At 40.6% G+C, this 26,717-nt stretch overlaps 1 protein-coding gene across 2 annotated transcripts in view; it reads right to left on the reverse strand.

Moving 5' to 3' along the window:
* Window positions 1-26,717, reverse strand: part of AAGAB (alpha and gamma adaptin binding protein) — a 69,477-nt gene that overhangs the window by 27,385 nt on the left and 15,375 nt on the right. For both annotated transcript variants that reach the window (XM_027571018.1, XM_027571017.1), the window contains exons 2-5: window positions 24,493-24,683; window positions 24,232-24,328; window positions 23,805-23,894; window positions 20,802-20,885 (exon numbers count right to left, since the gene is read on the reverse strand). In XM_027571018.1, the coding sequence (XP_027426819.1) occupies window positions 20,802-20,885; window positions 23,805-23,894; window positions 24,232-24,328; window positions 24,493-24,683 (462 nt within the window). The remainder of the gene's footprint in view (window positions 1-20,801; window positions 20,886-23,804; window positions 23,895-24,231; window positions 24,329-24,492; window positions 24,684-26,717) is intronic.

A 26,717-nucleotide genomic window follows, 5' to 3' on the forward strand; every position in this document is an offset into this window, starting at 1 on the left:
TAAATGAGGCAGAAGAGAGAATCAGCGATATAGAAGACCAAATGATGGAAAATAAAGAGGCTGAGAAAAAAAGAGAGAAACAACTACAGGATCACGAGGGCAGAATTCGAGAGATAAGTGATATGATAAGACGAAACATTAGAATAATTGGGATCCCAGAAGAAGAAGAAGAGAGAGAGAGGGGCAGAAGGTATATTGGAGCAAATTATAGCAGAGAACTTCCCTAATGTGAGGAAGGAAACAGGCATTAAAATCCAGGAGGCACAGAGAACCCCTCTCAAAATCAATAATAATAAGTCAACACCCCGAAATCTAATAGTAAAACTTACGAGTCTCAGAGACAAAGAGAAAATCCTGAAAGCAGCTCGGGAGAAGAAATATGTAACCTACAATGGTAGAAACATTAGATTGGCAACAGACCTATCCACAGAGACCTGGCAGGCCAGAAAGGACTGGCAAGATATCTTCAGAGCACTAAACGAGAAAAATATGCAGCCAAGAACACTATATCCAGCTAGGCTATCACTGAAAATAGAAGGAGAGATAAAAAGCTTCCAGAACAAACAAAAACTAAAGGAATTTGCAAACACGAAACCAGCCCTCCAAGAAATATTGAGAGGGGTCCTCTAAGCAAAGAGAGAACCTAAAAGCAGCAAAGAGCAGAAACGAACACAGACAACAGACAGTTAACAGTCACCTTATAGGTAATACAATGGCACTAAATTCATACCTTTCAATAGTTACCCTGAATGTAAATGGACTAAATGCCCCAATCAAAAGACACAGGCTATCAGATTGGATTAAAAAACAAGATCCATCAATATGCTGTCTGCAAGAGACTCATTTTAGACCCAAAGACTCCCCCAGATTGAAAGTGAGGGGGTGGAAAACAATTTACCATGCTAATGGACACCAAAAGAAAGCTGGGGTGGCAATCCTTATATCAGACAAACTAGATTTTAAAACAAAGACTGTAATAAGAGATGAGGAAGGACACTATATCCTACTTAAAGGGTCTATCCAACAAGAAGATCTAACAATTGTAAATAGCTATGCCCCGAACATGGGAGCAGCCAATTATATAAGCCAATTAATAACAAAAGCGAAGAAACACATTGACAATACAATAATAGTGGGGGACTTTAACACCCCCCTATCTGAAATGGACAGATCATCTAAGCAAAAGATCAACAAGGAAATAAAGACTTTAAATGACACACTGGACCCAATGGACTTCACAGACATATTCAGAACATTCCATCCCAAAGCAACGGAATACACATTCTTCTCTAGTGCCCATGGAACATTCTCCAGAATTGATCACATCCTAGGTCACAAATCAGGTCTCAATCGGTACCAAAAGATTGGGATCATTCCCTGCATATTTTCAGACCACAATGCTTTGAAACTAGAACTCGATCACAAGAGGAAAGTCGGAAAGAACTCAAATACATGGAGGCTAAAGAGCATCCTACTAAAGAATGAATGGGTCAACCAGGAAATTAAGGAAGAATTAAAAAAATTCATGGAAACCAATGAAAATGAAAACACAACTGTTCAAAATCTTTGGGATACAGCAAAGGCAGTCCTGAGAGGAAAGTATACAGCAATACAAGCCTTTCTCAAGAAACAAGAAAGGTCTCAAATACACAACCTAACCCTACACCTAAAGGAGCTGGAGAAAGAACAGCAAATAAAGCCTAAACCCAGCAGGAGAAGAGAAATCATAAAGATCAGAGCAGAAATCAATGAAATCGAAACTAAAAGAACAGTAGAACAGATCCATGAAACTAGGAGCTGGTTCTTTGAAAGAATTAACAAGATTGATAAACCCCTGGCCAGACTTATCAAAAAGAAAAGAGAAATGACCCAAATCAACAAAATCATGAATGAAAGAGGAGAGATCACAACCAACACCAAAAAATACAAACAATTATAAGAACATATTATGAGCAACTCTATGCCAGCAAATTAGATAACCTGGAAGAAATGGGTGCATTCCTAGAGATGTATCAACTACCAAACTTGAACCAGGAACAAAAAGAAAACCTGAACAAACCTATAACCACTACGGATATTGAAGCAGTCATCAAAAATCTCCCAACAAACAAAAGCCCAGGGCCAGATGGCTTCCCAGGGGAATTCTATCACACATTTAAAGAAGAATTAATACCTATTCTCCTGAAACTGTTCCAAAAAATAGAAATGGAAGGAAAACTTCCAAACTCATTTTATGAGGCTACCATTACCTTGATCCCAAAACCAGACAAAGACCCCATCAAAAAGGAGAATTATAGACCAATATCCTTGATGAACATGGATGCAAAAATTCTCACCAAAATACTAGCCAATAGGATCCAACAGTACATTTAAAGGATTATTCACCATGACCAAGTGGGATTTATCCCTGGGCTGCAAGGCTGGTTCAACATCCGCAAATCAATCAACGTCATACAATACATTAACAAAAGAAAGAACAAGAATCATATGGTCCTCTCAACAGATGCAGAAAAAGCATTTGACAAAGTACAGCATCCTTTCTGGATCAAAACTCTTCAGAGTATAGGCATAGATGGTACATACCTCAATATCATAAAATCCATCTATGAAAAACCTACAGCGAATATCATTCTCAATGGGGAAAAGCTGAGAGCTTTCCCCCTAAGGTCAGGAACACAGCAGGGATGTCCACTATCACCACTGCTAGAAGTCCTAGCCACAGCAATCAGACAACAAAAAGAAATCAAAGGAATCCCAATCGGCAAAGAGGAAGTCAATCTCTCACTCTTTGCAGATGATATGATACTTTATGTGGAAAACCCAAAAGACTCCACCCCAAAACTGCTAGAACTCATACAGGAATTCAGTCAAGTAGCAGGATATAAAATCAATGCACGGATATCAGTGGCATTTCTTTTTTTTTTTTTTTTTTTTTTAATTTTTTATTGTTATGTTAATCACCATATATTACATCATTAGTTTTTGGTGCAGTGTTCCATGATTCATTGTTTGTTCATAACACCCAGTGCTCCATGCAGAACGTGCCCTCCTCAATACCCATCACCAGGCTAACCCATCCCCCTACCCCCCCTCCCCTCTAGAACCCTCAGTTTGTTTTTCAGAGTCCATCATCTCTCATGGTTCGTCTCCCCCTCTGACATACTCCCCTTTTCTTCCTCTCCTGTTATCTTCTTCTTTTTCTTTTTTCTTAAAATATGTTGCATTATTTGTTTCAGAAGTACAGATCTGTGATTCAACAGTCTTGCACAATTCACAGCGCTCACCGTAGCACATACCCTCCCCAATATCTATCATCCAGCCACCCCATCCCTCCCACCCCCAACCACTCCAGTAACGCTCAGTTTCTTTCCTGAGATTAAGAATTCCTCATATCAGTGAGGTCATGTGATACATGTCTTTCTCTGATTGACTTATTTCACTCAGCATAACACCCTCCAGTTCCATCCACGTCGTTGCAAATGGCAAGATCTCATTCCTTTTGATGGCTGCATAATATTCCATTGTGTATATATACCACATCTTCTTTATCCATTCATCTGTCGATGGGCATCTTGGCTCTTTCCACAGTTTGGCTATGGTGGACATTGCTGCTATAAACATTGGGGTACATGTACCCCTTCGGGTCCCTACATTTGTATCTTTGTGGTAAATACCCAGTAGTGCAATTGCTGGATCGAACGGTAGCTCTAATTTTAACTGTTTGAGGAACCTCCATACTGTTTTCCAGAGGGGTTGCACCAGCTTGCATTCCCACCAACAGTGTAGGAGGGTTCCCCTTTCTCCACATCCCCGCCAACATCTGTCGTTCCCTGACTTGTTAATTTTAGCCATTCTGACGGGTGTGAGGTGGTATCTCATTGAGGTTTTGATTTGGATTTCCCTGATGCCAAGCGATGTTGAGCACTTTTTCATGTGCCTGTTGGCCATTTGGATGTCTTCTTTGGAGAAATGTCTGTTCATGTCTTCTGCCCATTTCTTGATTGGATTATTTGTTCTTTGAGTGTTGAGTTTGATAAGTTCTTTATAGATTTTGGATACTAGCCCTTTATCTGATACGTCATTTGCAAATATTTTCTCCCATTCTGTCGGTTGTCTTTTGGTTTTGTGGACTGTTTCTTTTGCTGTGCAGAAGCTTTTTATCTTGATGAAATCCCAATAGTTCATTTTTGCCCTGGCTTCCCGTGCCTTTGGCGATGTTTCTAGGAAGAAGTTGCTGCGGCTAAGGTCGAAAAGGTTGCTACCTGTGTTCTCCTTTAGGATTTGGATGGACTCCTGTCTCACGTTTAAGTCTTTCAACCATTTGGAGTCTATTTTTGTGTGTGGTGTAAGGAAATGGTCCAGTTTCATTCTTCTGCATGTGGCTGTCCAATTTTCCCAACACCATTTGTTGAAGAGACTGTCTTTTTGCCATTGGACATTCTTTCCTGCTTTGTCAAAAATAAGTTGACCATAGAGTTGAGGGTCCATTTCTGGGCTCTCAATTCTGTTCCATTGATCTATGTGTCTGTTTTTGTGCCAGTACCATACTGTCTTGATGATGACAGCTTTGTAATAGAGCTGGAAGTCCGGAATTGTGATGCCACCAGCTTTGCTTTTCTTTTTCAGTATTCCTCTGGCTATTCTGGGTCTCTTCTGGTTCCATACAAATTTTAGGATTATTTGTTCCATTTCTTTGAAAAAAGTGGATGGTATTTTGATGGGGATTGCATTGAATGTGTAGATTGCTCTAGGTAGCATTGACATCTTCACAATGTTGATTCTCCCAATCCATGAGCATGGAACGTTTTTCCATTTCTTTGTGTCTTCTTCAATTTCTTTCCTGAGTATTTTATAGTTTTCTGAGTACAGATCCTTTGCCTCTTTGGTTAGATTTATTCCTAGGTATCTAATGGTTTTGGGTGCAATTGTAAATGGGATAGACTCCTTGATTTGTCTCTCTTCTGTCTTGTTGTTGGTGTATAGGAATGCCACTGATTTCTGTGCATTGATTTTATATCCTGCTACTTTACTGAATTCCTGTATGAGTTCTAGCAGTTTTGGGGTGGAGTCTTTTGGGTTTTCCACATAAAGTATCATATCATCTGCAAAGAGTGAGAGTTTGACTTCCTCTTTGCCGATTTGGATGCCTTTGATTTCTTTTTGTTGTCTGATTGCTGTGGCTAGGACTTCTAATACTATGTTGAATAGCAGTGGTGAGAGTGGACATCCCTGCCGCGTTCCTGACCTTAGGGGAAAAGCTCTCAGCCTTTCCCCATTGAGAATGATATTCGCTGTAGGTTTTTCGTAGATGGCTTTTATGATATTGAGGTATGTACCCTCTATCCCTATACTCTGAAGAGTTTTGATCAAGAAAGGATGTTGTACTTTGTCAAATGCTTTTTCTGCATCTATTGAGAGGATCATATGATTCTTGTTCTTTCTTTTGTTAATGTATTGTATCACGTTGATTGATTTGCGGATGTTGAACCAGCCTTGCAGCCCAGGAATAAATCCCACTTGGTCGTGGTGAATAATCCTTTTAATGTACTGTTGGATCCTATTGGCTAGTATTTTGGTGAGAATTTTTGCATCCATGTTCATCAAGGATATTGGTCTGTAATTCTCTTTTTTGATGGGGTCTTTGTCTGGTTTTGGGATCAAGGTAATGCTGGCCTCATAAAATGAGTTTGGAAGTTTCCCTTCCATTTCTATTTTTTGGAACAGTTTCAGGAGAATAGGTATTAATTCTTCTTGAAATGTCTGATAGAATTCCCCTGGGAAGCCATCTGGCCCTGGGCTTTTGTTTCTTGGGAGATTTTTGATGACTGTTTCAATTTCCGTAGTGGTTATAGGTCTGTTCAGGTTTTCTATTTCTTCCTGGTTCAATTTTGGTAGTTGATACATCTCTAGGAATGCACCCATTTCTTCCAGGTTATCTAATTTGCTGGCATAGAGTTGCTCATAATATGTTCTTATAATTGTTTGTATTTCTTTGGTGTTGCTTGTGATCTCTCCTCTTTCATTCATGATTTTGTTGATTTGGGTCATTTCTCTTTTCTTTTTGATCAGTCTGGCCAGGGGTTTATCAATCTTGTTAATTCTTTCAAAGAACCAGCTCCTAGTTTCGTTGATCTGTTCTACTGTTCTTTTGGTTTCTAGTTCATTGATTTCTGCTCTGATCTTTATGATTTCTCTTCTCCTGCTGGGTTTAGGCTTTCTTTGCTGTTCTTTCTCCAGCTCCTTTAGATGTAGGGTTAGGTTGTGTATTTGAGACCTTTCTTGTTTCTTGAGAAAGGCTTGTATTGCTATATACTTTCCTCTCAGGACTGCCTTTGCTGTATCCCAAAGATTTTGAACAGTTGTGTTTTCATTTTCATTGGTTTCCATGAATTTTTTTAATTCTTCTTTAATTTCTTGGTTGACCCATTCATTCTTTAGTAGGATGCTCTTTAGCCTCCATGTATTTGAGTTCTTTCCGACTTTCCTCTTGTGGTTGAGTTCTAGTTTCAAAGCATTGTGGTCTGAAAATATGCAGGGAATGATCCCAATCTTTTGGTACCGATTGAGACCTGATTTGTGACCTAGGATGTGATCAATTCTGGAGAATGTTCCATGGGCACTAGAGAAGAATGTGTATTCCGTTGCTTTGGGATGGAATGTTCTGAATATGTCTGTGAAGTCCATTTGGTCCAGTGTGTCATTTAACATCTTTATTTCCTTGTTGATCTTTTGCTTAGATGATCTGTCCATTTCAGTCAGAGGGGTGTTAAAATCCCCCACTATTATTGTATTGTTGTCAATGTGTTTCTTTGCTTTTGTTATTAATTGGCTTATATAATTGGCTGCTCCCATGTTCGGGGCATAGATATTTACAATTGTTAGATCTTCTTGTTGGATAGACCCTTTAAGTAGGATATAGTGTCCTTCCTCATCTCTTATTACAGTCTTTGTTTTAAAATCTAGTTTGTCTGATATAAGGATTGCCACCCCAGCTTTCTTTTGGTGTCCATTAGCATGGTAAATGGTTTTCCACCCCCTCACTTTCAATCTGGGGGTGTCTTTGGGTGTAAAATGAGTCTCTTGCAGACAGCATATTGATGGGTCTTGTTTTTTAATCCAATCTGATAGCCTGTGTCTTTTGATTGGGGCATTTAGCCCATTTACATTCAGGGTAACTATTGAAAGGTATGAATTTACTGCCATTGTATTACCTGTAAGGTGACTGTTAACTGTCTGTTGTCTGTGTTCGTTTCTGCTCTTTGCTGCTTTTAGGTTCTCTCTTTGCTTAGAGGACCCCTCTCAATATTTCTTGGAGGGCTGGTTTCGTGTTTGCAAATTCTTTTAGTTTTTGTTTGTTCTGGAAGCTTTTGATCTCTCCTTCTATTTTCAATGATAGCCTAGCTGGATATAGTATTCTTGGCTGCATATTTTTCTCGTTTAGTGCTCTGAAGATATCTTGCCAGTCCTTTCTGGCCTGCCAGGTCTCTGTGGATAGGTCTGTTGCCAATCTAATGTTTCTACCATTGTAGGTTACATATCTCTTCTCCCGAGCTGCTTTCAGGATTTTCTCTTTGTCTCTGAGACTCGTAAGTTTTACTATTAGATGTCGGGGTGTTGACCTATTTTTATTGATTTTGAGAGGGGTTCTCTGTGCCTCCTGGATTTTAATGCCTGTTTCCTTCCTCACATTAGGGAAGTTCTCTGCTATAATTTGCTCCAATATACCTTCTGCCCCTCTCTCTCTCTCTTCTTCTTCTGGGATCCCAATTATTCTAATGTTGTTTCGTCTTATCGTATCACTTATCTCTCGAATTCTGCCCTCGTGATCCTGTAGTTGTTTCTCTCTCTTTTTCTCAGCCTCTTTATTTTCTATCATTTGGTCTTCTATATCACTGATTCTCTCTTCTGCCTCATTTATCCTAGCATTTAGTGCCCCCATTTTTGATTGCACCTCATCAATAGCCTTTTTGATTTCGATTTGGTTAGATTTTAGTTCTTTTATTTCTCCAGAAAGGGTTTCTCTAATAACTTCCACGCTTTTTTCAAGCCCAGCTAGTATCTTTAAAGTCATGATTCTGAACTCTAGGTCCGACATCGTACTAATGTCCGTATTGAGTAGGTCCCTGGCTGACGGTACTACCTCTTGTTCTTTTTGCTGAGGTGATTTCTTTCGTCTTGTCATTTTGTCCAGAGGAGAATAGATGAATGAGAGAACAAAAGGCTAAGAGGTTTACTACGTCCCCAGCAAATATACTGTATACAAATCAGAAAAGACCTGAAACCAGGGGAAAAGAAAGGGAAAGAAAGAAAAAAGAAAGAGAAAAAGAAAAAAAAAAGAAAAAAAAGATAAAAACAAAAACAAAACAATTCAAAAAAGGCAGAATATGATCAAATATGATCAGGCTAGTGCATAGATCAGTGCCACACACTAGATTTTGGGCGTATTTTGGTCTGTTAGAAAAAAGTGCCTCCTAAAATTTTAAAGGAAGAAAGACATATATGTACAAAATAAGGGTTGATACAATGAAGGGATGGAAGATGACTGTAAAGATGAAAATTATAAAAGATTTTATAAAAGGACTTGGTAAGATAAGTTGTTTGAAAAAAGAAAGAAGATTTAAGGAAAAAAAAAAAAAAAGAAAAAAGGGAGAGAATGTGATCAGGCAGGAGACTAGAACAAAGCCATACACTAGTGATTTAGGGTATATTTTGATCTGTTAGAAGAAACTGTACCTCAAAATTTTAAAGAGAGAACAACTTATACATATATGCCAAAAACAAGGATAACTACTATGAAGGGATAAAATATGACTCTAAAAATGAAAAAAAAAATTTTTTTTTTTAAAAAAAAGGGATTTATAAGATGTTGGTTGAAAAAGGGAAAAAGAAAAATAAAAAAAAGTCAACAAAAATTAACTTTGATGAAATAATGAATCATGGTAAAAAAAAAAAAAAAAAAAAAAAAAAAGAAGCCATGAATCTATGTGCAGTATTCCCCTAGCGCTGGAGTTCTCCTATTCTCCTTGATCGATCAACTTGGTCTTGGCTTGCTGGCTGTTTGTGTTGATCTTCTGGGGGAGGGGCCTGTTGCTGTGGTTTCCAAATGTCTTTGCCGGAGGCGGAATTGCCCCGCCCTTGTCGGTCCGGGCTAAGGAAGCTGCTCCAGTTTGCTCTCAGGAGCTTTTGTTCCCTGCAAGCTCTCGGCACAGCTTTGGAGGACCAGGGCGAAAATGGCGGCCTCCCAGTCTCCGCCCGGAGGAGCCGAGAACTCAGGGCCCCACTCCTCAGTGCGCCCCCAGAGAAAAGCAGTCACTCCCGTGTCCCCGGTCTCCGGCCGCTCTCCATGCTCACCCGGCCTGTGATCGAGCGTTGCTATCTCTGGCACCCGACCCCGCTCGGAGTCTCCAAATCCAGCAGATCCCTGCAGTGCGTTCCCGCACCGCTCCTCCCCAGGAAGGAAGGGGAGTCTCCCCGGATCTGCTGCTTGTTGGGTCCTTGCTGGGGGAGCCGTGCCCCGACTGGGCCGCAGATCACAGTTTATGGCAACCCCGAGCTGAGAGCCCGCGACTCTGCTCCGTATCTGCAGCCGGCTTCCCCGCCCCGACACCTGGGAGCTCTGCCGCACTCAGGCACCCCCGGTCTCTCTGTGACCCCAAGGGTCCTGAGACCACACTGTCCCGGGAGGATTCCACCCCCCGCTTAGCCACTGCAGCGACGTCCCTCCGCCGAGCCAACTTTTAAAAGGTCCGATTTTGTGCTCCGCGGCTCTAGCACTTGCCAGAAGCGGCCGGCGGAGGCCCCTCCCCCGCCGTTTATCCTCCCGAATATCGCCTCGGATTCACTTCTCCGCACGTCCTACCTTCCAGTAAGTGGTCGCTTCTCTGTTCAGAGAGTTGTTGCTACTCTCCTGTTCGATCTCCTGTTGAGTTCGTAGGTGTTCAGAATGGTTTGATCCCTATTCAGCTGAATTCCTGAGACCAGACAAAATCTAGGTCTCCTACTCCTCCGCCATCTTGCTCCGCCCCCCTATCAGTGGCATTTCTATACACCAACAACAAGACAGAAGAGAGACAAATCAAGGAGTCGATCCCATTTACAACTGCACCCAAAACCATTAGATACCTAGAAATAAATTTAACCAAAGAGGCAAAGGATCTGTTCTCAGAAAACTATAAAATACTCATGAAAGAAACTGAAGAAGACACAAAGAAATGGAAAAACGTTCCATGCTCATGGATTGGAAGAACAAACATTGTGAAGATGTCAATGCTACCTAGAGCAATCTACACATTCAATGCAATCCCCAGCAAAATACCATCCACTTTTTGCAAAGACATGGAACAAATAATCCTAAAATTTGTATGGAACCAGAAGAGACCCCGAACAGCCAGAGGAATACTGAAAAAGAAAAGCAAAGCTGGTGGCAACACAATTCCGGACTTCCAGCTCTATTACAAAGCTGTCATCATCAAGACAGTATGGTACTGGCACAAAAACAGACACATAGATCAATGGAACAGAATAGAGAGCCCAGAAATGGACCCTCAACTCTATGGTAACTCATCTTTGACAAAGCAGGGAAGAATGTGCAATGGAAAAAAGACAGTCTCTTCAACAAATGGTGTTGGGAAAATTGGACAGCCACATGCAGAAGAATGAAACTGGACCATTTCCTTACACCACACACAAAAATAGACTCCAAATGGTTGAAAGACCTAAACGTGAGACAGGAGTCCATCAAAATCCTCAAGAACACAGGCAGCAACCTCTTTGACCTCAGCCGCAGCAGCTCCTTCCTAGAAACATCGCCAAAGGCAAGGGAAGCAAGGACAAACATGAACTATTGGGATTTCATCAAGATAAAAAGCTTTTGCACAGCAAAAGAAGCAATCCACAAAACCAAAAGACAACCGACAGAATGGGAGAAGATATTTGCAAATGACATATCAGATAAAGGGCTAGTATCCAAAATCTATAAAGAACTTATCAAACTCAACACCCAAAGAACAAATAAACCAATCAAGAAATGGGCAGAAGACATGAACAGACATTTTTCCAAAGAAGACATCCAAATGGCCAACAGACACGTGAAAAAGTGCTCCACATCACTCAGCATCAGGGAAATCCAAATCAAAACCTCAATGAGATACCACCTCACACCCGTCAGAATGGCGAAAATTAACAAGTCAGGAAACGACAGATGTTGGCGGGGATGCGGAGAAAGGGGAACCCTCCTACACTGTTGGTGGGAATGCAAGCTGGTGCAACCACTCTGGAAAACAGTATGGAGGTTCCTCAAACAGTTGAAAATAGAGCTACCATACGATCCAGCAATTGCACTACTGGGTATTTACCACAAAGATACAAATGTAGGGGTCCGAAGGGGTACGTGCACCCCGATGTTTATAGCAGCAATGTCCACAATAGCCAAACTGTGGAAAGAGCCAAGATGTCCACCGACAGATGAATGGATAAAGAAGATGTGGTATATATACACAATGGAATATTATGCAGCCATCAAAAGGAATGAGATCTTGCCATTTGCAACGACGTGGATGGAACTGGAGGGTGTTATGCTGAGCGAAATAAGTCAATCAGAGAAAGACATGTATCATATGACCTCACTGATATGAGAAATTCTTCATCTCAGGAAACAAACTGAGTGTTGCTCGAGTGGTGGGGGGTGGGAGGGATGGGGTGGCTGGGTGATAGACATTGGGTAGGGTATGTGCTATGGTGAGCACTGTGAATTGTGCAAGACTGTCAAATCACAGATCTGTACTTCTGAAACAAATAATGCAACATATGTTAAGAAAAAAGAAAAAGAAGAAGATGGCAGGAGGGGAAGAATGAAGGGGAGTAAGTCAGAGGGGGAGACGAACCATGAGACACTATGGACTCTGAGAAACAAACTGAGGGTTCTAGAGGGGAGGGGGGGCGGGGGATGGGTTAGCCTGGTGATGGGTATTAAAGAGGGCACATTCTGCGTGGAGCACTGGGTGTTATGCACAAACAATGAATCATGGAACACTACATCAAGAACTAATGATGTAATGTATGGTGATTAACATAACAATAAAAAATTAAAAAAAAAAAAGTTCAGGCAAAGTACCTTCCCCACATGAATTAGGTACAACTGCCATTCATGAGAATTCATTGCAGCCCCTTTTGGAACATAATCTATTTTCTGCTTGGATCATCTCTTAGTGTAATGTACTCTATAAACTAGCTCCTGCCATGCTCAATAATGCTTTCATTTTATCTGAAATCTAAGTTATAATAGTCTAAGATTTGGGAAATCAAATTTGTATCCACCCTATACATACCCTATACTACAGAAGCCAGTTAAATTCCTTCTCAGCTTTGGTTTTTCCAAACTGACTACTTTGGACTACTTTACTCTCCATTCTTCCCATCCCCTTCACTACTTCCGTAGCCCTGAGGGAAATTTTTTCAAGTTCTGTTGGAACTTTCTTCACCTCCTAGAAAGACTAGGAAGAAGAGTGATCAAAAGGAAAGCCAGTTAACAGCAAGAAGCAGGGAAAATACATCATCATCCAGAGAGAAAACTGTCACCATTATTCTCAGCTCTATGACAAGGTAAAGCGAGTGTCCTTTCCCCCCACACTACCAGCAAAAAAAGATTCTCTATCTGCTAGTAAGTAACAAAACAGTTCTTTGATTTCTCTATGCAGTGAATTGCTTCTAGGACTATTTCACAAAGTACTGAAGTACCGGTTATTTGAAGCATTTAACCAAAAAGGATGGATGAGGTCATCTGGCAAAGACGCTATCAAAGCCATTCCTATATGGAGAGAAGAGACTAGCTCAAAAGTTCCTTACAGTTTTTAATCCAATGTAGTTGAGAGATCTGTCATCCTATCAACCAACTGGTAATACAGACAATAAAGTAATTGTCACTGGGAGCCAGGCAAGTATCCTGAGAGGGAGTGTGTAGCATTTGATATGCACTCCCATACCCACGGTGGGTCTCAGCTGAGAACTGATGGATTAAATTACTCCTAAGATCTCCCAAAATATAAAAGCCTACTGATATTTTCACAAAGACTATGGCTGGTGTCTAAAAACTTTGCTACCATCATCCAACAGACACCCCCCCACACACACCATTCTCCCCTCATTTTTTCATAATTTTAAATACTGGCTCCCTGTCATTTTCTCCAATACTATTTCTGCCTGAATTTGTAGCAAGTTCAATAGACATAGAGATGATCCTCCCAACAATCTCTCAGTTCACTCAATTTCTTTTACTGATGCTGTCCTCTACTCTACTTCGGCCATGTATTCCCAATCACGTCCTAAGACTTTATCATTACCAAAAGCTGTAACTGGAAAGGGAAAGAGAAAATCAGTGGGGAGAGGGTCAGTAAAAAGGTGATAGTTTTGAGGTCCCAGTGGAGTTGAAAAATAGTTGGATTGAGGCACTGTGAGAAGGGAGTGTGCTGGAAAATTAGGTGGCGTTCAGAGAATGGGATGCATGAAATTGACATTATGGAGAGGTCGTAGCTATTGGTGTCACCAGTGACACCCCACACTGCTAAATCCAGAGGTCAATTCTCAGTCCTCATCTTACTTGACCTATTAGCACCATTTGGCATAGCTGACTGTTCCCTCCATCTTAATAACACTCTGCTTGATCCTAGGACTCTACTCTCTTGGTTTTTCTACCTTGCTGATCATTCTTTGTCAGTGTCCTTTGCTGGTTCCTTCTCTTCTCCTGATATTGGAATGTCCCTGGGCCGAGTCCTTGGCCCACTTTATTTACTACACTTACTCCTTTGGTGACCTCATCCAGGCTCATGGTTTTAAATGCCATGCATTTGCCTCTCTTCTGAACCTCTACACATCTATCCAACGAGCTACTTGACATCTCCACTTGGAAGTCTAGTGCCATCTCAAAGTTAACAGGTCCAAAGCTGAATTACTCATATGTCACCTTGCCCCTCAAAGTCTGCCTCATCTGAAGCTTCTTCATCGTGATTGATGGCAACCTATCCTTCAAATTGCTTAGGTCCAGATCCTGGAATCCTTGACTGCTCTCTTTCTCTCATATCTCATATCCAAACCATCAGGAAATCATGCTAGCTCCACCTCAAAATATATCCAGAATTTGACCTGTTCTTACGTCTTCCATTGCTACGACTCTGATCTAGGCCACCACTCTCTCTCACCTGGAGTATTGCAATGGCCTCCTAAGAGATCTTCTTGGCTCCTCCTCACCTCCATCACCTATTCTCCACCCAGCAGCCAGAGTGATCCTTTTAGACCTAAAGTCAGATCACGTCACTCTTCTACTCAATGACCTGCAACAGCTCCCAGCTGACTTGAAGTAAATGTGAAAGTTACTCTGATGGCCTACAAAGCCTTAAATAATCTAGTTCTCCACTTTCTCTGCCCTTCTCCCCTCAGCCACTGTGTGTTCCTGGATATGCTTCAAACACATCAGGCATGCTTTCCCCTTAGGACCTTTGCTGTAGCTCGCTATTCCCTACGCCTGCTCTGCTCTTCTCCTGGAAAGCCACATGGCGAAGCACCTCATCTCCTTCCTCACATCTCAAGCTCTCAAGGAGACCAACCCTGACCACCCGATTTAATACTGCAGTCTATCTGGCATTCTCAACACCTCAAACCTGCTTTATTATTTCTTTCCCTATCACTTAACATCTTAACATACTGTGCAATTTATTAATTGTGTTGTCTACTGACTATTGCCTCCCCCCAGAATGAAAACTCCACAAGGACAGAGATTTTTGTTCATTTTCTTCACTGATGTATTCCAAGCATGCAGAACAGTGCCTGGGACATGGTAAGTACTCAATAAAAATTTTTTTAATGCATGAATAAACACTTGAAACTGGATTTAAATTGTGGACCAGAAAGAGATGCGAGGTCGACAGAAGAAAAGCTCAAATGGCCCAGATACACCTAGGGTCTCAGTTATGCTCCTAGACAATTAGCCACTTAAAAAGGCTGTATTATTGTGTCTTCAATTTCTTTCATGACTGTTCTGTAGTTCCTAGAGTATAGATCCTTTACCTCTTTGGTTAGGTTTATTCCGAGGTATCTTATGGTTTTTGGTGCTATTGTAAATGGAATCGTTTCTCTAATTTCTCTTTCTACAGTTGAAATGCATGAAAGACCTCAATGTGAGACAGGAATCCATCAAAATCCTAGAGAAGAACATAGGCAATAACCTCTTTGACATTGCCCACAGCAACTTCTTTCAAGATACATCTCCAAAAGCTAGTGAAACAAAAGCAAAAATGAACCTTTGGGACTTCATCAAGATAAAAAGCTTCTGCACAGCAAAGGAAACAGTCAACAAAACAAGGAGGCAACCCACAGAATGGGAGAAGATGTTTGCAAATGACACTACAGATAAAGGGCTGGTATCCAAGATCTATAAAGAACTTCTCAAACTCAACACCCAAAAAACAAATCATCAAGTCGAAAAGTGGGCCGACGACATGAACAGACACTTCTCTGAAGAAGACATACAAATGGCTAACAGACACATGAAAAAATGTTCATCATCACTAATCATCAGGGAAATTCAAATCAAAACCACATGGAGATACCACCTTACACCAGTTAGAATGGCGAAAATGGACAGGAAAGAAACAACAAATGTTGGAGAGGTTGTGGAGAAAGGGGAACCCTCTTACACTGTTGGTGGGAATGCAAGTTGGTAGCCACTTTGCAAAACAGTGTGGAGGTTCCTCAAAAACTTAAAAATAGAGCTACCCTATGACCCAGCAATTGCACTACTGGGTATTTACCCCAAAGACACAGATGTAGTGAGAAGAAGGGCCATATGCACCCCAAGGTTCATAGCAGCAATGTCCGCAATAGCCAAACTGTGAAAAGAGCCGAGATGCCCTTCAACAGATGAATGGATAAAGATGTGGTCCATATATACAATGGAATATCACTCAGCCATCAGAAAGGATGAATACCCAACTTTTACATCAACATGGATGGGACTGGAGGAGATTATGCTAAGTGAAATAAGCAGAGAAAGTCAATTATCATATGGTTTCACTTATTTGTGGAACATAAGGAATACCATGGAGGACACTAGGAGAAGGAAGGGAAAAATGAAGGGGGGAATCGGAGGGGGAGACGAACCATGAGAGGCTATGGACTCTGAGAAACAAACTGAGGGTTCTAGAGGGAAGGGGGGTGGGGGGATGGGCTAGCCCGGTGATGGGTACTAAGGAGGGCACGTACTGCATGGAGCAGTGGGTGTTACATGCAAACAATGAATCATGGATCACCATATCAAAAACTAATGATGTATTGTATGGTGACTAACATAACATAATAAAATTAAAAAAAACAAAGACACCCTTAAAAAACAAAAAAAAAGGCTGTGTTATTTCTTTCAGATCTGCAGGTGGATTATGTAATGCAAACACTGGTGACTTCATCATAATACTAGCCTCTACCAGAAACAGGCGCTGAGGATGGATGAAAGGCCCTGCCCACGATTTTTGCCTTTGCCTCTAGGTGACACTACACTGGGCAGTCCTGTCTTTTGCCTCCAGCTTTGTAAGTCAGAGGAGTGACTTGCAAACACCACACGATTTAGGAATGGGAAAAAGCAAGTCCGTCAGGGCTAATACCAATTTCAGAATGCCTGATACACTCCCGTGGATGAGGCACAGTCTCTTACAAATAGAACTAGATGACAATCATTTATGTCAGCAGTTTCAGCCAGGGCTGCGTATTTGAACTCCTAAGGCACTTACAATATACTGCAGCTGCCCCTCCCCTCTGAGAGAAATGCTCTGGGTAAGGTCACGTAGCTGTGAGTGACAATGTTAGGACTGGAAACTGTCGCTTGGTTCTTCAGAGGAACATCAGTAAAGGAGACATTTCATTACAACATAATAATGTGCAAGGCCATGTATTACAGCAGTTAAATGCTATTCTTTTTATTAAAGTCATGGCATCTATGTTCACGAACGAGAAATTTTCTTTACTGGCCCCTATCTTTAAGGGCATGAGATCTAAAATCTCGTGTAAACATTTATTCCTTCACTAAAATAACTGGATGAACTTCCAGTGAAAAGAAAGAAAGAAAGAAGAAAAAAAAAGAAAGAAAGAAAGAGAGAGAGAGAGAAAGAGAAAGAGAGAGAGAGAGAAAGAAAGAAAGAAAGAGAGAGAGAGAGAGAGAGAGAAAGAAAGAAAGAGAGAAAGAGAGAGAGAGAGAGAGAGAGAGAAAGAAAGAAAGAAAGAAAGAAAGAAAGAAAGAGAAAGAAAGAAAAAAGAAAGAGAGAGAGAGAGAAAGAAAGAAAAAGAAAGAAAGAAAAGAAAGAGAGAGAGAGAGAAAGAAAGAGAGAGAGAGAAAGAAAGAAAAGAAAGAGAGAGAGAGAGAAAGAAAGAAAAAAAAGAGTACCTCTAATATCTTTCTTTGTCAACCAACTTTTTGATTTAAACAATTTCTTGGTTTAAAAACCTTAGAGAAGTGACGGCTGCACAACAATGTGAATGTACTCAATGCCTTAATGGTTAACATAGTACATTTTATGCTACGTGTATTTAACCACCGTTTTTTAAAAGGAGAGAAAAACAAAAGAAAAAAGAGAAAGGAAGGAGGGTGAAAGAGGAAAAGATCTAGAGGAGGAGATGGCCCAAAACCAAATCTAACCAGTTTGAGCACCTGCTGGCAGACATTCAAGAAAAGCCTGCTGGGAGGAAGGAGCAGTTCCCCAGGTCCTCAGACCACCAGCAAAGCAAGGCTCTGCAAAGAGCACGGGAAGTAGGTCACTCTGGAAGAGTAACGTGACCCAGCCCATATCCACACAGAGCTTGGTCTCTAATCTAAGACGTGGGGCTACACAAGGATGTCCTTGACGCTGCCTAAGACCTGGGTTGTATCCAAATGTCACAGTATTTCCACATCTAGGACTCCTCCTAGAGAGAAGATAGTTAAGTTTCCTTCATAGCACATAGTTCAGGATCCTCTTAAACACTTAATTAAGCTAATGGCAGTATTTTGGGTTTCTGTTAATCGCAAATCAGTGTCCCAACACTGAAGAAAAAAGAAGAAGGTTAGAGACGCTCAGGGCAAAGAGTCAGGAAATATCCACAGCATGCCTCCTTGCTCTGCAATTCTCTTTAAGAACACCGTTTAGTGTCTAAAACAAGTAGAACAGCATTTTTTCAGAAAACACCTTTGATCATAATTGCAAAGTAATAAAGTGTGTGCAGTCCTGCCTCTAAATGTATAGCCATAAATGTAAATTGCAAGGCAGTACTTCCTGAATGTATGAACTGACGGGATGGTGGTGGGGAGGCAGATTTTTCGAAAAGCGATTGAAGCCAAATAAGCTTCTCTGAAAATAGTTCTCATAAATTTCACAGGCACCACTGAATAGAATTCTATTCCAAATTGATCCAGTTTATGTACCATACCTTAAACATATTTTTACAGTGAAGATCGTGTACAGCAATGCCCATGATAAATGCTCAACAAGGATTTGCTCAGTGAATGAATGAGGACCGAGCCTCAATCTGACTTTTGTTTTGGTAACAGGGAGATGACAACATAGGCTAAAATCTAAATCTAGCAGGGCCTTATTTTAACTGCTACTGTAAAAGAATAAAATCTATCTTTGCAATTCAATGCAAGAGACACATTAGATTCCCCCTAGAAAGAATGAAGTGGGGGAGAGGAAGGACAGAAGGGGAAAAAAGGGGAAGGAGTAGCTTACATACCAGAAGGAGCTTCTCCAAGGATGACATGGGTCAGATCTCAGGCAAGCAAAAGGGCCCCAATCTCACTTAACACTCAAGGACCAACCAAAAACTAAGATGAAGTATTCTACTTCTATAAAACTGATCTTCCACTTGACTCTTTTATCTCAGGGGAGATGGGGTAAGCTCAGTGTAAACAGGACTTATTCCTTTCTGTAGCGTTTCACCTACCACAGCGTACTTGTTGAGACAGCCAAGTGCTACAAGACAGAAAACCACCACACAATCGGCAATTCCTAAAGGACTATGTTATGGGATGAACTGCATCCCCCACCAAATTCACAGGTGGAAGTTCTATCTCCCAATACCTCAGCATGTTACCTTATTTGGAAATAGAATGATACCTTATTTGCAGGTATAATTAGTTAAGATGAAGTCACACTGAAGTAGGGTGGGCCCTTAATTCAATATGACTATTGTCCTTTTTTTTTAAAGACTTTATTTATTTGTCAGAGAGAGAGAGAGCACAAGCAGGGGGAGCAGCAGGCAGAGGGAGAAGCAGGCTCCCCGATGAGCAAGGAGCCCGATGCGGAACTCAATCCCAGGATCCTGGGATCATGACCTGAGCCACCCAAGCGCCCCAGTATGACTATTGTCCTTATACCAAAAAGAAAGGTGAACAGGCACATGGGGAGAAGGCCATGTGAAGACTGGAGGTATGCTATCACGAGCCAAAGAACTGCTGGAAGCCAGAAGAGAGAACTAAACAGATCCCTCCCTGGCACCTTCAGAGGGACCACGGCCCTGCGGACACCTTGGTTTCACACACCTGGCTTCTAGAGCTTGGAGACAGTAACTACCACTTGTCCTTCTAAGCTCCCAGTGTGCAGTACTTTGCTCTCGCAGCCTCATTAAACTGATACCAACAGTAAGGGGCTAACAACGTGCACCAACCAGCCCACCCCCTTCTCGCTGCATCTCAGCTCTGGCTTCCCGTCCCCATGGCCACTTGCCACCATGTCAGCTCAGGCCCCACTACCTCACTCCGGGCTGCTGCCTGGTCTCCCTGATTTCAGATCTACCTCCACCTGCTTCAACCGCCAAACTCACCTGCACAGCACCATGACATTAACGTTTGAAAGATGCCAACTTCTTTGCATCACTCTCTATGTAAAATAGCTCTAGTGACTCACCAATTCCTATCAGAAAAAGTCCAGATTCTCCTGCCTAGCATTCAGGCCTCTCTCTTCTAAGCTAGCTCCAACTGCTAAAGCAACCCTGGAATACACCACCATTATTCTTGATGCCATGCGTCCTCCCCTGCTTGTCACTCTCCCCCTTCAACTATCCAAATCTTGACCATCCCATGGACACTACAGCCAAGACTTGCCTTGATGTTCTCTCTATATACTCATGCCCACAGCAACGACCACATCTATGACCTCTATGTCTTTACTACTTGTATCTGTCTTTCTGCACTCATCAAAGACTGCCTTGCATGGTTACCTAGCATGTTAAAAGTGCACACTTTGATTCCATAGCTGGACTATGAGCTCCTTAGGGATAGGGTTCATGTTTTACAATTCTAGGGGTATTTCTCAAAGCCAAAGACAATGCTAGGTTTATTTTTTCTTAAAAAGATTTTATTTATTTATTTCAGAGAGAGACAGAGAGTGCAAGCATAAGCGGTGGCGGGGGGGGGTGGTAGATAGAGGGAGAAGCAGACTCCTCACTGAGTAGAGAGCCCAATGCAGGGCTCAGTCCCAGGACCCTGGGATCATGACCCAAGACGAAGGCAGATGCTTAACTGACTGAGCCACCCAGGTGCCCCATGACAATGCTAGGCTTATTATAAGCAAGCACTAAGTTCCTAAATTCTTACTGAATTAACTATTAAACATACATTATAAATTCTTAGAAATGTTACCTTTGGCTCTTCCTTCAGCTAGGAACTTAAAATTGAACAAATCTATAGATTTTATATCAGCCTAATGGTTCCACAGATATACAAATAATTTAAAACCTACAAGGAACAGGAAAAAAAAAATTCTTAGGATTCTTAGTCCCAAGTTACTTACCATTCTTCATCACTACATTGGACCATACATTTGCATTCAAGGCTTGAACGATTCGCTTTACTCCTGTAGATTCTGGGAAGTCATCTAATCAGAGAGGGGAAACAGATATATTATACACACGTTTATACACATATACATATACACGTGTGTGTATGGACCCTCCAAGCCATACTTCTAAATAACTGCAGCTTAGTTCTCTTACACATTTAGTTGGTACTTCACATTGTAATTTACTTAGTAAAGAAAAAAATACAGAGCTCAGAGCTCTTGATAAGAATATCCTAGCAAGTAAAACAATGAAGTAAATGCACTTTATAAAAGGTTTCTATGATAAAGTCATCTCTATCACCTCACCAACGGAATCTACTCATATTTTCCTGAAAATGTCAGTTCCTGTTAATTACACAATCCTGGCATAGCATTGGAAACACCAATTCTGGCTATTTATAGAGAATGAGTTTTCTGAAGGCAAGAGTGGTCCTCTTGGTATGCCATAAAATGCTGTAAATGCCCTACCTTCTTCTGGGAATCATAGAATAACAATTATTGTTCAAAATGGGTATTCAGAGAACAATTTCTTGATTAGAGGAAGATAGTTTAAGAGAAGTAAAATTACTATAATCATAAGTGTAGGAGACAGGCAAGGGTCATTAAAAATAAAAACCAACAACTTAGTTTGGCTGGGTTAGTACTGGTACTATTTTGCTTCTGGAATTTAACTGATACTACTCAAAATAACAGGGCAGTAATCCCAGTTAGCATACTAATAAGCTGACATTCTTAGTTTGTAGATATATATATACGATGGAAATGAGTGTTATGACTGGATGTGGTAAATGATGGCAAAAGTCGTTTTCACGTGGCTGAAGGAAAAAGTCTCCTAAGAGCTTACGGAGCACAATCCACATAGAACCTGTGTCTAGGAGCCTGGCCGGGCACAGAATTAGAAGTCAGAAAATCTGAATTGGAACTCAGGCTCTCTTTCTTTTTTTTTTTTTAGTATTTTATTTATCTGACAGAGAGAGAGCTCAAAGAAGCAGGGGGAGCAGCGGAGGGAGAGGGAGAACTCAGGCTCCATTACTTGTTAGCTATTTGATCAAGGGCAAATCATGTATGTTATTCTCAAAGAAAAGTGGGGCTGACGCCACTCTGCACACACCTCTCCCAGAGGAAAGAGGTGCAGGAACTGCCAAGTCACTGATGAAACCGCCCCCTCTAGGCGGGACTCGCCGCCTAACTCGGTGCCCAAGGGACAGCAGACCGTACTGACTGAGGGGTGGATGGATCATCTGAAGAATATCAACCTATCAACCTAACAGAAATATGGCACGGATTGAACTGGAAATACAAAGATGAGTTTTATCACCATCAATGTTTAAATGAAGAAATAAAAGGCACGTTTACCTGAACTATGAGTGATTCGGTTCTTAAAAGGACAACTAACACTTCAGATGACAGAACCAGAAACCAAAACTATGGTCTGAAATAAAGAGCTAGCACCAGTAAGATGAAATCTAACCCAAACAAGCAGAGAGTCTCACACTGGTGTTAGGTGTCAGGACACATGCGTACAAAGTTCATGGTTTGTTTTTAAGAATTCTGGGGAGGATTTCATTACTTCATCTAAAGATATGTCAAAATCTATTTTAATATTAAGTGGAATTAATGCAAGAACATTGTTCAGACAAGGAGCAAGGGGATGGGTAGTGGTATAAGGGAGAAGAAATTACAAAATAAAAACAGATTTAAATAAATGACTCAAATGTGGACTCTGCAGGACAAAAGGAAGAAGATAAAATTCTAGTGTCAGAAATAAGCAGTTATGTACATGCTCACATACACAAAACAAGGCCTAAGTTTAGGGGACCTGAAAGACATGGGAAGAGAAATTGTACTTGTTAATATTCAATTATTATTTAAAAATGTACAGGGAGAAAAATCAGCCTTTTTATCCTCTTCTTCTCTGGCAGGGTTTTATTCCCAAAGGTAACATTTTGGAAAAATTCTAAATAAGCCAGAATATAAAAAGAGATTTAATTCCTTTCTAAAAAAAAAAAAAACTGGGTTTCATAGGGCGATTACTTATATCCTATCTATGTACTTCAATTCAGATTGGTTGTCTCTTAGAATGTCTTTCGCAACAACTGGCATCCTCTCAACACCACGTCCCTACTGGTCCCCTCACTACAAGCCCGGTGCCTTTCCCATTGCTTCCCCATGGAGCAAGTGACATGTGAAAGGTCACGATGCCACCAATTTCTACAGAGAAATAATCTCTCCCATCTCTGAAATACCACAGCACCAATATATTTTTTTAAATATTTATGACATTCCACTTGGCGATTCAATTGTTCATACATGTATTTATCTCTTGTACTGGACTATGAGGTTTTGGTGGCCCCAAACCTGTCTTCTCTAGGTACATCCCACGGCACCTAGCACAGGTGTGTATGGAAGGAAAGAAGCTGAGAAGAGCAGTGGAGGAAGAAACAGAAGGTCCAGAGTATCACAGAAGGCAGTTAAGCGAAGAGCTACCTGGGGGTGGGGGGCATTCTGGGTCTATTTTTGGTTTCACATGTCCAGAGGACATAGAAATAGGGCTGATATGCCCCTTAAGGTTCCTGGGAATTCAGCCTCAGGATGTGAGAAATTCAAAATAAGGAACATAAACTTTAACTATTTAGTGTATAGATCAAACCCTCTTTTTCTGGCAGCGGACAAAGGATAAGAGATTGAGGAAACAACTAAGATTTAAGGTAGAAATCTTCTACCTTTATCTATAAGAAAAACAAACAATATTTGAAAAGTCCTAACGTGTGGTAAAGCCAAAACAATGGATTTGGTTAACAGTAAGACCACACCGATAGGTTTTGCACAAATCTCTTCAAACAGCTGAGGAAAAAATGTTTTTTGAATTTCACTTGGATTCTTCTTCCCTGGATTAAAATACTCCTTCATATCTGAATCCAAACGCCATGTTTCTCCTGACACATAAATACTTACCATCCTCCTCAGGCAACTCTTCCGGACTAAGTTCTACCAATTCAAAACCATGTTTGATGCACCATTCTTGAGCTTTTTGTCGGTTTACACCTAATGTGCAAAAGAATCTTCATAAGTAAAAAATTTTTAAAACAGAATATTGCTGCAATACTCTCCATAAATCTCAGTGTTACCCTTAATGTAAGTTATTCTAAAGGCATCCAAAATAAATATAAAGAAAATGATTTCTCAAACCCAAAGTGTCCATTCTTAAAAAAATAAAGCGTAAATACTGCAAGATTCCAAAGAGAAATAGCTAAAAATACTTCTGTAAAGTAATATAATCACAGGAGATGTACTGTTCTAAGTTAAGAAAACAAAAGTATATTCTGTTTACCAAGGGACAGCAATTGTGTATACCGACCATGGTCCCGTCGGCATGCCTTACCATTTTCACACACTCTGTCACAGACCAGGATCATGACCTCAGGTAACCATGCTTCTGCCAGTGGAAGCCATGAGGAAACACCATCAAGACCAGATTTCTAGAGGGAGGAAAAACAAACATACAAACATACAAACAACCAGAAGAAGAGACCATAAGAGAACTCATGGAAAAGGATGGGGGCGGGGGGGGGGGGGAGAGGGGGGATGGGAAGAGAGTACCAAGTAATTTCTTACTCAAGGTCCCTGGCGAACCAAATCTTACTTGTGTGCTGTCGAAGTAAACCACAAATGCTTGGACAGACTCCGCAATTTCTGCAGTGATGAGAAATTTGTTTGGCACCACACACAGATTGATATCTGCTGAATAGTATTTATTATCAATGGTCCAAGGATAAAACCTCACGGCATCATCGGCAGTCACTTCCACAATAAGATCTTCCGTTCCAAGGATATCTAAACAAAGGAAACAATGTTACCATGGAAAGTGCAGCACTGATACACACTGGTCAAGTCTCTCAAAAAGATACCAGACTCGGGTGCCTGGGTGGCTCAGCGGTTGGGCTTCTGACTCTTGGTTTCAGCTCAGGTCATTATCACATGAGTCATGGGGTCAAATCCCACAGCAGGCTCCACACTCAGTGGGGAGTCTACTTGAAGGTCCTTTCCCTCTGCCCCTCCTACCACTCACTCTCTCACTCTTTCTCGCAAATTAATGGGTAAATCTTAAAAAAAAAAAAAAAAAAGATACCAGATTAATATGGTGCTTCACCTACTTCTCTTTGTTAAGGATTTCAAAAGGTCTCCCATTTATCAGGGTATTTTCTTCTCAATCATTTGATTGTAAAAGTAATGGTAACATAACTTAACTCATTGGCTTTTGTTTTTTAAGGACACAAAAACGACTGTGACTAGATTAGATAGAAGACAAAATAGTCATGTAACCAAACACCCAGAAAAGAGCAAGAAGAGAAAAAATAACAGCTTACATTTATTTTATTGCTTACATACTTCATGTGAGATGGAAGGCTACAAGAATCTTCAAGAATCTGTAACTATTCTGTCCTTATTGCAAGCTGCAAGGAAGGTAGCAGTAAGGCTAAGCCATTAATAAAATAAAAGCTACACATCTTCCCTGGGCCAAATGCTTATACATTAATTCAACTAATCATATAAAAGAATGGACACTGAAAATGACCCCAATTCCATTTATATTCAGTCTTGTTCAGATTCTTTGAAAGCCAACTCTAATTTTTGTTTGATAAAGACAATTTTGGCATAATTTAAATACATAATGGCCAAACAAATTTAATTATTTAGAATATGCCTAAATCCTTCAGAAACCCATGTGCAGCATGGCTATAACTAACAAAACTCTTACAGTAAAAGCCAAGTCAATGAAGACCAAATAGAGATGAGGTCACGGAACCACCGAAGCAGTCTGCTTCCATAATGCCATAAAATATTCAGAAGTGGAAAAACATTAGAAATTGTTCTAACCTAAACTCCCATCTCTCACATCCATACCCACAACCTCCGTTTTATACAGATGTGGAAAGTAAGCTTAGAGAAGTAAAATAACATGCCACTAAAACTGGATTATTATAAGAATATATGGCAAAATGCCACAAACTCCTTTTTGACACAAATGAAGATGAACATAGAAAATATCCCTCAAACTCACAATTAGCAGGACACAGAAAACTAGAAGCTAAACTTTCAATTCCAGAACACTGCCATAGTTTTTGCTCAATAAAAAGATATGGGGAAATTACTTAGTCCAAGAGACTGCTAGGAATAATGTATAACAACATATAAAGTATATATGTGACATATGCAAGCTTTTCATTGGTAAACTTTCATCATGTGGTTACTAGGAGGAACCAGTCTGAAAACAAAACCCCCTTTTTTTAATTAAAATAGAAAACTAAATTTAAAATAGATGTAAGACTACATTTGACATACGGTGCATGTGAAACTAACTTTCTTAAAATTTTTCACCACAACTACAATTGTTACTTTTTAATTACCATGAGATCTGTGCCCATATTTGAAAATCTGAGTTTATCTTGTCTCTTTAAGAAATCAGCAGTTCTTGCTGCTTAATTTCTACCTAAAGTAATCGTTTACTAATTATCAGTCAATTCTATAGCAACCAGCTACAATGTCCTTCATGGAGCATTATTACAAGTTCAGGTAGGAAATAAGCAGGAAGAACAGATAAAGTATGACAACCAAAGATTCTGTTTTCATGTAAATGTCTCACAGGAAAAAAAAAAAACCCTCCTAGATCAAAGTCTATGTTGCATTCAAAGCTAATCTTCCAAACTTCAAGCAGGTGGCATAGCAATATGCCGATAAAAGCACATATGGAAGAAGGCAAACTAAACCAAGGGAAGTAGCAAAAAAAAATGTATAAACTGATTTTTTTTTTAAGGGTAGGAGGAGCCACCAGATGGAATCAGTTTTCTTCATTCATGGGTAATTTTT

Source organism: Zalophus californianus, chromosome 6 (genome assembly GCF_009762305.2).
Source record: "Zalophus californianus isolate mZalCal1 chromosome 6, mZalCal1.pri.v2, whole genome shotgun sequence".
Taxonomy (NCBI): Eukaryota; Metazoa; Chordata; class Mammalia; order Carnivora; family Otariidae; genus Zalophus; species Zalophus californianus.